Raw genomic sequence first — 11,712 nt, 5'->3', positions numbered from 1 at the left:
AATAGCGGGCGAATCGGCGTCGGCACGGGCGCGGGGACCGCGGGACGCGGCGGAGCGATGCGCGTCGTCGTCGGTAGCGGGACGAGCTCCGTCGGTGGTGCCCTGGGAATCCAGGCCGGCCGCAGTACGGGGGCGACGGGAGGCGGTGCGGGCGTGGTGTCGGGGTGCGGAGTGGCAACGAGCAGCGGGCGCGTGGCGGTCTGCAGTACGAACGGCGGGACCGGCGGGAGGAGCGGTCGCCTGGCTTTCAGCTCGGGGACCGGGGTGACGGGAAACAGCGGCGCTGTGCTCCTGGGCTCTGGGGTGGCGACGGCGGGTCGCGGCGGCCGCATCTGCGCGAGCTCGGGGAGCGGAACGTCGGGCTCCGGCGGTGGCCTGGCTGTGTATGGTGGGCGCCTGACGATCGCGGCTGGAGGCAAGGGAACCGGAGGATGCGTGGTCGTCCGGAGCGGCGAGGGGACGGTGTCGTCGAGTGGGTCAGTCGCGGTGTCGAGCGCGAACAGCGGGGCGGCGGGGACGAGCGGGTGCCTGGTGTTCAGCTCGGGGACGTCGAAATCCGGCAACGGCGGGGTCGTGAGCCTTGGATCCGGCGTCTCGACCGGTGGACGAGGCGGCGGGGTCTCGGTGGTCGTCGGGAGCGGGACGAGCGGGGCGGGCGGAGCGGTCTGCGTGTCGGCGGGTCGCAGCACGGCGATGACGGGTGGGGCGTGCGCGATGGCGAGCGGCGAAGGAAGCGCGAAGAGCAGCGGGAGCGTGAGGGTGGCGACCGGGAACGCGGGAACCGGCGGGTCGAGCGGGCGGCTGGTCTTCAGCTCGGGAGTATCGCAGGCGACGGGCAACTCGGGTGCGGTGCTGCTGGGCTCTGGAGCGGGGACCGCCGGTCGAGGCGGGAGCGCTAGGGTGAGTGTCGGGAGTGGGACGAGTGGAGTCGGCGGGTCGACGGCGCTGCGCTCCGGTCGGAGCACGGGGACGAGCGGAGGGTCGGTGCTCGCGAGGAGTGGCGAGGGCACGGCGACGAGCAGCGGGGTGATGAGCATCTCGACCGCGAACGGCGGGACATCGGGGGGCAGCGGTGCTCTCGTCTTCACGTCGGGGTCTGCGAAAACGGGGAATAGCGGGCGAATCGGCGTCGGCACGGGCGCGGGGACCGCGGGACGCGGCGGAGCGATGCGCGTCGTCGTCGGTAGCGGGACGAGCTCCGTCGGTGGTGCCCTGGGAATCCAGGCCGGTCGCAGCACGATCGCTTCCGGTGGGAATTCTTGTCTGCTATCTGGTGAGGGAGCTTCATCTAGCAGCGGCAGTATTTTTGTCGCCTCTGCAGATAGCTCTACCGCCGGATGTAGCGGTCGGCTTCTTTTTACATCCGGTACTTCGAAGGCCGGCAACACTGGTAAATTACATTTTCAGACTGGCGTTGCAACAGCTGGTCGAGGCGGCCATGTCGCTTTTAGTGTCGGAAGTGGTACAAGTGGCACTGGCGGCATATACTCAGCTTGTGCAGGAAAGTCTACCTCGGCAACTGGCGGAGTTGCCTTTCTTGCATCGGGCCTGGGCGCTGTGTCCAGCTCTGGGATAGTCTTCATTCGGACTCAAAATGCTGGTGCATCCGGATGCAGCGCGCTCCTTGCCTTTAGCTCGGGATCGTCCAAGGGAGGAAACTCTGGCAGTGTGCGATTTGGCTCGGGCACGACGACCTCGGGTCGAGCTGGATTGGTGACTGTTTCCATAGGGAGCGGGAACAGCGGGGCGGGTGGCGACCTTGGTGCCAGCGGTGCCCGAGGGTTGTCGCTAACTGGCGGGGCGGTTTATCTTCATAGCGGAGAGGGCACCGTGACAAGTAGCGGGTGCATACATATTGCAACTGCAAATGGCGGTGTGGGCGGATCAAGTGCGCGGCTCTCGTTCAGCACGGGGACTTCAGCAGGTGGCAATACTGGAGCAATTTTCCTCGGTTCTGGAGCTTCCACGGGCGGGCGCGGGGGGCTTATCACCTTAGCCGTCGGCTCTGGCACGAGCGGTGTCGGCGGTCATGCCTATGCTAGTGCTGGCGCTAGTGCTTCGAGCTCTGGTGGTGTTGTTACTACCGTGAGCGGGACTGGTAGCGCGACCAGCAGTGGTGCTATCAGTGTCAGTACGTCAAACGCTGGGAGCTCTGGATCCTCGGGGCTGCTTCTATTCGCCACGGGGACCACGAGCTCGGGCAATAGTGGCGCGCTCAGCTTGCTTACTGGCGGCGCGTCGGGCGGTGATGGTGGTGACATAGCAATGAACGTCGGTGCTGGAAATTCGGGCGTTGGTGGACTTATTACTATGTCTGCTGGTCAAGGTGTGGGGGGGGGGTCAATTTCAATTTCTGCGGGCGCGTCCAGTGGAACGGGCGGAGTTGGCGGTGTTGCGACTCTCATGGGTGGCACAGCATCAGCGGCCACAGGCGGTCTAGCACTTGTGGCTAGTGCACTCGGTGCATCTGCGAGTAGTGGATCAGTGGCCGTGCTAAGTGCAAACGTGGGTACGGCAGGTAGTAGCGGTCGTCTGGTTTTCAGCACGGGCATCAGCTTAACTGGAAACAGTGGTTCTATTTCCATTGGATCCTACGGCAGGACGCGGTGGAAGCATATGCACTTGCCTTGGGAGCGGCACATCAGGCACCGGCCGTTCAATAGCCATGCGTGGCGGACGGTCCACAGTGTCTACCGGGGGAATCTTAGCAATCCGTGGTGCTGAGGGTACAGCGACTAGTAGTGGCGCGATCGTGATGACCAGCTTCAACGCTGGTGTGTCTGGTGCCAGCGGTTACCTTTCGTTCAACTCGGGCACGAGTCGGTCTGGTAATAGTGGTGCCTGCATCATGGGGACGGGATCGGCTACAGGCGGCATATCCGGGGCAATACGGATAGCTGTTGGTAGCGGTACGAGTGGTGCGGGCGGCGCTCTTCAACTTTCTGCAGGTAGCGGACCCGCCCTCACTGGAGGGGCAGTTTACCTACACGGCGGTGAAGGGACCACGACAAGCAGTGGTTCTATTTCTCTGAATAGCGCGAATGGGGGGACGGCTGGAGCTAGTGGCCTCCTAATCTTTAGCTCTGGAGGGTCGAAGCTGGGTAACAGTGGCCATCTGCACCTTGGAAGTGGAGCTACCACCGCCGGGTCTGGTGGCACGGCACGTTTGGCTGTAGGCCATGGCACGAGTGGTGTGGGTGGCAGCATGTTTTGCACTGCGGGTCGCAGCGCAGTGCTGACGGGGGGCCACTTGGGCCTTCTGTCCGGCGAAGGAACTGCCTCGAGCAGTGGCACAGTTGTTATTCTAGGCTCCAACACCGGTATATCAGGAGCAAGTGGGCATCTTGTGTTCAGCAGTGGCAGCTCTGCGGGCAATAGTGGCGCTCTTTGTTTTGGAACAGGTGCCACGACAGCTGGTCGAGCTGGGCATGTTTCAATTTCTGTAGGCAGCGGAACTTCAGGTAGCGGCGGTCGTATCGTGCTACTAGCTGCGCGGGGTGCAATCTCCTCCGGCGGGGTCGTTTTACAGCATAGTGGTGAGGGCACTGCCACGAGCAGCGGTAGTGTGATCATCACAAATGCGAATAGCGGCACATCTGGCACTAGTGGGCGGCTTATCTTTAGCTCGGGAAGTGCTCTTTCTGGCAATAGTGGAGCTGTTCTTGTTGGATCGGGAGCGGCGACCGGCGGTCGCGGTGGGCTCGTAAGCCTGTCCGTAGGAAGTGGAACTTCAGGTGTCGGCGGTTCGCTCTATTTACGTGCTGGGTCTGTTTCTGGCAATACTAATGGTGGTGCTACATACATCAATGCAGGACATGGCTCCGCAAATGATGGCCAGGTTTACGTGAGACATGGCACGTCAGCTATCATCTCTATTTCGTCAACTTCCTTCTCCGCATCCCACACATCTGGTTCAGTGGCCGCATCATCTGGAATATCGATTGCAAGTGGCGCAATTGTTACACTTAGTGGTGACTCTGGAGTCACATTCTCTTCCAGCTATGTGTATGGTTTCGAACGAACCACATCCGCTGCTACGGTATCTAGCGCGAGCGCCACGGTAAACACAATGGGTGGGATCCTAACAAGTGAATCCAGCTCCCTTGGCTCCGGTAGTTCGGAGACCATCACGCTATCCAATTCAAGAGTGACTGCTACCAGCATCTTATGGGTAACTGTCAAGACCAGGTGCTCGGGAGGCTATGTGACAGTTGCCAGTGCGACTGCGGGCAGTGGTACTGCGACGATCGTAATTTACAACCTCGGCTCTTCTGCTTGCTCAAGCACTTACCAGCTCTTCTTCCTGGTACTGAACTAGGCAGTATACATCTTTGAAGATGGAATTACTGAGCTATATTGAAATGGCGGTTGGGCAAAATATTTGGGGCGCAGCGAAGGTGCTTCCACTGGAGTGTAGTCACTGTGGCGCCGAGTCAATATTGAGCTATCAAAGTGGCTTGTACAGCGGGCTGAGATTCGGCCCCGCAGTCTATCATGCGCCTGAAGTAGAGATTCCTGACAACGTCATTGCGACTTCATCGCTGCAACATGAAATTCGACTCGAGAAAGGAGGTCACAATTATCGTGCTAGATTGAACTGCGACTTTCAGGTGCACCACATCTAACGAAGGTGTACCACTAAGAACCCAACTTCTTGGATTAATTCGCTTTATGGCCACTCTTGCGGCGGCCGCAGAGCCGCGGGCGGAGCCACTTTGAGGAGGGTCCTGTGCGGCTTTGCTCAGGGGGAGCACGAGTGTGTTCGGTGGCATGCCACTTAGCGATGTACTGGTTCTGTTGGACCTTACTCTGCTTTGGGTCGCTGTCTATCGTCGTCGCTAGAATGCGAGTGTAAGTAGACTTGCCATGATTTTTTTGCGCCTACGAGTCCGTGGTACTGGCACAGGCCGTGGCCATGCCCACATGAGATTCCCACAGGAGGATTGGGGGTCTTAGGGGGTAATGAGCAACGCGGGCCAAAGTGCCATATTCGCCGGGGTAGCGTCCAAAATACAGAGGGGGGTGATGGTGTTCACATCCCCGAACTATGGATATCGTGGTCACCGGTTGCCTGTAACTCCCAAATCGTGCCGACGCACACCCTCCCTCGAGCCAAAGTGCAGTCGCGGGGACCGTCCATAGCCCGATATATTAAAATCCGACGAGGTTTCCTAGTGCAGGTTGGCCACATGGCACTTTTTGTGGACCCACGCGTGCGCGCGCGAAGTGTGCGAAACAAAAAATTGAAACGAATTGTCCCACGTCCGTTGGACGTCCGTTGGACGTCCGTTGTGACCCCCGCGCGCGCGGTGGACGGAGGACCTCTATGAGGACCTCCCGCCGGGCGACCGCAAAACAATAGTTAATATTTCTATGGGCGCGTCTAGCCCTATGGTCGTTTCGCACACAGTGACTGGCCGGGCGTGGCACCGGTACCTCTTTGTGGTGGATTGGGGTATCCAAGCCCTTGCCCAAGAGGCGCCCGGGATAAATCCCGCGGTACCTTATGCCGGGTTCCTCGCTCGCGGGCCCGGCACCCACCCACCCACCTCCTGGCCAATCAGGGACCTCCTTTTCGGTAGTTACATTCAAGTTGCCGCTCGCCGAATCGCCACAACGCGCGCGCGCGGGACCGCGGACGTCGAACGGCCCGCGCCGGCCGCGGACGCGAGCGCGCAGCCGCCGAATAAAAAGAAGAAGAAGGCGCCGACGACGAGGCGCCCCGCGGCGGCGGCGAGCCGGGCCTCGAAGCGCACGACGAAAGCGCCCGACATCTACGAGGGCGACGTCTAGCGGAGCCGCCGCGCGGCGCGCTGCGCGGCGCGCGCGCGCGCGCGCGCGCGCGGGGCCTACCAGTAAGCACTCAGTACACCCTGCGATTTCCAAATCCGGGCCCCGGGCCCCACCCACCCACCTCGGCATGAGGTTCGAATCTTTTGTCCGTCGTGCGAATAAATTGTGTGTTTGGGTCTTGCCAAAAAATGAAACACGCGAAACAAGTCCAAGCGCAGAGAGACCGGCAGGTCTCGCTGTCTGCTCTCGCATTTCTTTTCTCGGAGCTAGTGCAATACCAGACAATTAAAATCTGCAGTGCTAGTGATTTAGAATGTGGGTTGGAACAAATTGGTCGTTCAGTTGGTACAAGGGTTATAGAACTTCTGTCATACCGAGATCGCCAAATCCGACGCGAGTTGAGCCTGATCGGTATATTGCAGGTTAGACATTCGATCTATCTCGATATCATAGTGAATGGTACACAGTTTATCTCTACAACTTGTTGGAAAGCCCTTTTCGGTAAGCCGGCAGACTCTCTTGAAAGAAGTACGGAAAATGACAATGAGTGTGCGTCGTTACTCTTTCGCCATGCTTCAGATAATCAACGCATGAACAGATATGGTTCACGATTCAGCGGCATTGACGAACCAATTTGTTTCTGTTCCGAATCATCTGGGCCAACTTAATTGTGCAGCATACATTGCCGGCATAACAGCAGGAATATTGGATGCTGCAAACTTTGTGAGTCATATGCTATATGATTTCTGACCTCTCCCAGTTGATAACCATACGTTATAGCCCGCTCGAGTCACCGCTCATAGCCTCTCCCCTGCCCCTGGTTTGCTTCATCTTTCCCGAATGTGGTTCATGTGGATACACACTTAGGTACCAAAGAAAAGACAGTATTCTTGATCCGTTTTCTGGATCCTGGGACGGGGGAGATGGCCTCTTGTTGACAACGCAACTAGGGACCAGACGATACTCAGATGGCCATCTTGAAGGGGGGGGGGGCACAGAGAAGATAGCTTGAGCTGAGCCTACTAATATCATTGGGCCGGCATACAGCACCATTCTACAGCGGACGCAGCCCCATTGTCGGCTCGTGCGATGGACCAACGAAATCCCCCCCTAGAGAGCTCTCTCTAGTTAGAGGAATATGAGAGTATCCCTAGTTAGGCCCCTCCTCTCTCCCCTCGTACTTTATTTCTCCACGGTTTATGCTAAGGGAAATTACGGGGCTGCACCTGACAAGGGAATTCCTCGTGGTCAGTATAGTGAACTTGCGAGAGGGGTCTATCTGAATAGAGTACTAGCTTGATCACCGCCTTCGCTAGAAGTGAGATAAGAAAGAAGAGGAAGATACGGCGACGCGCATCTCCCGACCGAAGGTACAGTGAAATAAATGAGGCGGGTACGTACACTGCATTGCCGGCTTCAAGATGAACTAAAGGTAGATATGGAAGGCGGAAACCCCGCCACAGCTGTCTATAAGGCCTGACGCGGGGTTGTAATGTACTAAGGGAAGGAAGGCGGCCACTCGCAGGATAAGCAGCAGGAGCACCGTGGGGTAAAGTGCACTGCAACATCAAGGTGCTGTTCGCCAGGGCAGTAAAAGGCTGAATGAAATCTCTCTCCGAGAGTATCTAATTATCTCCTGCAAAGATACAAGATATAGAAGTGACCTCAATAAAACCCCGCCGTTCAGCGTTGGAATGGCCAACGCACTAACGTTACAATGGTCCTTCGGTTTTAGTAGAGAAATTCCGGGTGGAGTGATAACTTTGTGTGACGGGACTCGAAATGCACTGTTCTACGCTGCCGCACAGTCCGGAATTATCTATGATTATTCCGCTCGTCGACAGAACCTGCTGCAGGGACACTGTAACCCGATATCTTGTGCTGTCGTCTCGCCTGATAAAAAATGGTTGATAACAGCCGACATCGGTGGAGATTCACTAGTAGTGGTTTGGGACTCTGAGACAGGTAGTCCAGTTCGAACGATTTTCAATCCTCACACAAGAGGAGTATTGAGTATTGATGTCACATCAGATGCAACATTCTTAGCACTACTCTCGGGCTTTAAATCGCAAAGAGAGGGTGGGTTTCAAGAAATTTCTATCTGGGAATGGGCAAGTTCTAGGGATGTACCGATGCTGTCAGCACAAATTGCATCGGCGCAGCAGCACACGAGCATGCGCTTCAATGTATCGGATGTGCGGGAGCTCATCACTAACGGCGAATCAACAGTCTACTTTTGGTCCTGGGAGAATGCAATGACGTGCTATTCTCCACGCATCTCACGGCGCAACTTTAGGCAACCAGTTGGTAAGTTCACTGTGTCAATATTCCTCCCTGGCAGCACGCAGGCAGTCACAGCGACCTCAGATGGGTCGCTCATTCTATGGGATATGCCACTCGAACACGGTGGACAGTCGAATGCGAATGTGGAGCCTTCAAATAGTGCGATCACAGAAAGAATTGCAGTCAAGGTTATTCGGCTCTGCGAGGGAGCAATAAATTATCTGACAACAGTTGAAACGCATCTTGTCGTGGCTGGAAACGATGGCGCGGTCAGGATGTACGATCATCTATTCAGACTCGAGGCTTGGTTCGAAGATCTGAATGCAGGGCCGGTTGTGTCTGTTTCATTTGCAACAAAGAATATTGAAAGCTTGGTAAACCGGGGCCAAGCCCCACACACCACCACAGATGATAGTCAGGAGCAATTGAGATCCCTTCAAAGCAAGCTACCTGACTTCTTGGTTGGGACAAAATCTGCTACAATAATTCACCTCCATGCAAACTTATTTCAGGCTGTACTACCTGAAGATCGCAGGGGAACAGTCGTGGTGCAGGGGATGGCTGATGAAGTACATGGAATAGCATTACATCCTACGAAGTCCTACATCCTAATTACCTGCTACTCGGGGGGGCTGTATCTCTGGGACTATAATATCAAGACGCTCAGAATGGTGCGGCTTTTTGATCCTATGAAATTACGACCGCATTGCATCTCATTTGATCACGTGGGGCTTTCTTTAGCTGTTGGGTTCACGTCGGGAACTGTCAAGGTGCTAGATCCAGTCTCTCTCTCAGATATTGGAGCATCTTTCAAAAATGGAAAGGCAAAAATCCTTTTCCTTGAGTTTTCGCTAGACTCAAATTGGTTGGCAGCGGCAGATGCTGCGCACAGCGTTGCCCTCTGGAAAAAGGTTATCGTGCTAGAAACGGTCAGTCACGAGCCTCAAAATGATGCGCTCGCGCGTGATAGAGGCGAGCAGCACTCAGAGCTAGCTTCTCTTAGTGCTCAGCATGCTAATATGGCCACATGGGTGTATATCGGCCGATACTTCTCACATTCGAGACCAGTGACCGGGCTCAAATTCGGACGTCGAGAGACTGATGTCATGGTCTTGGTGTCGGTTGCCGAAGACAAAAAGCTCGTTGAATACAATCTTGCGAGCAGCACGGTTGACAGTGGTGTTTTGATCGCAGGCATATACTCTATTGAGGAGGGCGCTACTCCTACTGCATGTTTGTGGCACCCTCCTCTACACGGTGATTTTGAGGAGAGAATTATAACCGCCAACTCGGAATTCAAGTTACGGCAGTGGAATGCTGACAATAAGTTGTGTCGTAGAACGTCATTAAGCCCAACGTTTGGTGGCCCGGCCAGCGGCCTCGAAGCACTTGGCAAATCAGAAGGCCAGTCTGACTTTCTGGCGTACAGCGCAGAGTCCAAGGTTGTCGGTATAATCAAACTACCGTTGGATGGCAATCCAAATAAATCTATGGGCATCATTGCCCACCCTGGGAACTTGTCGGGGATTGCTGCAACTTCTTGTGGGCAGCAGTTGTTCACCGCAGGCGGAAACGATCAGACTGTCAACTTTTGGTCAGTCCAAAGGGCAATGGTCGATGCACTTGAGGCCGCCGGTGGCAGGGCAATGGAGCCATACCTCGCATCTTTGCCCGTTGGTGCGGAACAGGATGTCTATGAAAAGATGGTGGATTATTTTTATTACTTACAGCTCCGCAGACAGGGTGAGGAAACAACAACATCCCGAAAGGTCCTGGGTGCCATCCATCTCAGTGATGTGCCGCGCCTCATGCGAGCGATTGGCTACTACCCATCAGAACAAGAAGTAGTCAATATCATCTCTGAGATTAAATACTCCACTTTCACAACATCAGGCCAAATAACGGAGAGTGTCGATCTTCACACTTTTATTCGCTTGTATGTTAATCATCGGCCAGTTTCCGGCGTCAAAATGCACCAAATTCATCAGGCGTTAGCTGTAATACACGCACGTATCAGCCCGGGAATAGACGCGGATTATTCAACGAACCCCCTTTCCTGGAGACAGCTTCAGACAATGTTGGAATCGTGTGGTGAGAAATTTTCACATCAGGAGCTCTCGGCATGTCTGCTCGCATTGAATGGGGATCCGCGGCAGCCGTCGATGTTGACAATACCTCGGATTGTGACTGACATCCTCGGCTTCAAGGAAGACTCAAAGTAGTGCTTCATTCCGTGGCACATTGCCACCCACTAAACTTTCACCGCTGGGCGCTTTCTGCCCGTGCCCATGCATACAAAGTACTTCAGGATGAAATTCCGGCGGGTGCTTGGAAGGTTCACGATAGCTACTCCGCTTCCCTTAGTTAACAGGCTAGTGGTAGTTGTCAACGGCCAAGTGGACGGAAATTGCCTTCGTGCTCATAGATGTATTTAAGCAACAAGTTAGCGGGCTACGAGTTGCTGAGTCAAGATGACTCATCATTTCGCGTCGGCCCCAAGACTGGCTCTGGACCATTCATGTCACGCTGCATGCCCTCAGATATGCCACCGGGTTGCCCACAGACGAGTTGTCCTCTTCAGCAGGTTCTGCGTGTCCCCCTAATGTTCAACGGAGACACACACACACCGCCCACTCCAACACCCGCCGGCTGGACGACCGGCCACGCAGTGGGCTTTGGAAGTGAAAACAACCAAACTCCCCAGTGTTGTACTTTTCTTATGTGTGTGGAAGCTGAGCTTGAGGGGCGGTAGCATGGCGCTCTGCTGCGTCTGTGGTGCCTGTCGGCACGGGTCGTAACTTGAACTATATTTGCTCGGTTGTTGCGTACGCTCGGCCGTGGCATCATTATGTCGCAGCACGACCTCGGTTTCCGACTCGGGCATCCGATGCAGCGGCTCCAGGACTCAGCGCGGTCTGTGGACCTTGCCGCGCCTCGGGCCCGGCTGCGAGTCGCTCGGGAAAGACCATCGGCCGAAGGCGAGCAGCTAAGTTCGCGTCGGGGCAGCCCATGGATGACGAGAACGGCCGTTGGTGGCGGGGAGCGACCGGCGAGGGGCCCGCTGGCGACTTAGAGAGGGCTCAACTCGCGTTGTCTGTGACGCGGTTACTCCTTCTTAAGTAGCTCACTGTAGGTCCATAACCAGCAGGCTAAGGGCAGTCTTAAGAAGAAGGCTACTCTCGTAGACCCGGGCACGATACCGCACGGATAAACTGTCAGCGAGGTTATTATAATATACGAAGACAGGAAGGGAGGGAAGTACCAGGAGGTAGGATACTGGCTGCTCATTATTCGCCCATGCTTGGAAAATAACCCACGCCGCCGCGGACCCCGGGAAAGCAGCGAGCTGAGAGAGGACCACCACAACCAGGAGTTTAGTTTTTGGCTGGATGATGATAGGTGGTCTAACTCATTAACTCGTCACCGGAAACATTAGTACTAGTACCGTAAATGCAATTTTAACGCCCACTAATTAGTCAAAATATGAAGGACCTTATTTTAGTGGCGAAGCACGCCTTCGGACACGGATCCCGGTGCAATCACGTCGACATCGTTACCGTGCCCGATGAACATGGAGGCGGCAAGGAACACATTTTACATCCCGTCGGTCAGCACGTCGCCCTCACGAGAATCGAG

At 55.8% G+C, this 11,712-nt stretch overlaps 2 protein-coding genes across 2 annotated transcripts in view; both read left to right on the top strand.

Moving 5' to 3' along the window:
* Positions 1 to 4,783: 4,783 nt before the first annotated feature.
* Positions 4,784 to 10,298, top strand: AURANDRAFT_72327 (hypothetical protein; the record flags this gene model as incomplete). Its single annotated transcript, XM_009041858.1, has 11 exons — positions 4,784 to 4,851; positions 4,907 to 5,073; positions 5,181 to 5,273; positions 5,363 to 5,787; positions 6,024 to 6,215; positions 6,261 to 6,342; positions 6,392 to 6,516; positions 6,661 to 6,677; positions 6,952 to 6,988; positions 7,380 to 9,782; positions 9,807 to 10,298. 11 exons carry the CDS (start codon positions 4,784 to 4,786, stop codon positions 10,296 to 10,298), a joined length of 4,101 nt encoding a protein of 1,366 aa, XP_009040106.1.
* A 308-nt stretch (positions 10,299 to 10,606) lies between these two features.
* AURANDRAFT_66637 (hypothetical protein) overlaps positions 10,607 to 11,712 on the top strand; it is a gene marked incomplete at both ends in the record, with an annotated part of 2,444 nt that continues 1,338 nt past the window's right edge. The window contains 2 exons of the mRNA XM_009041859.1: positions 10,607 to 10,824; positions 11,553 to 11,683. Of these exons, the coding sequence (XP_009040107.1) occupies positions 10,607 to 10,824; positions 11,553 to 11,683 (349 nt within the window). The remainder of the gene's footprint in view (positions 10,825 to 11,552; positions 11,684 to 11,712) is intronic.

This window comes from Aureococcus anophagefferens (assembly GCF_000186865.1).
Source record: "Aureococcus anophagefferens unplaced genomic scaffold AURANscaffold_24, whole genome shotgun sequence".
NCBI lineage: Eukaryota > Pelagophyceae > Pelagomonadales > Pelagomonadaceae > Aureococcus > Aureococcus anophagefferens.
This window is presented reverse-complemented; position numbering and strand designations above follow the sequence as displayed.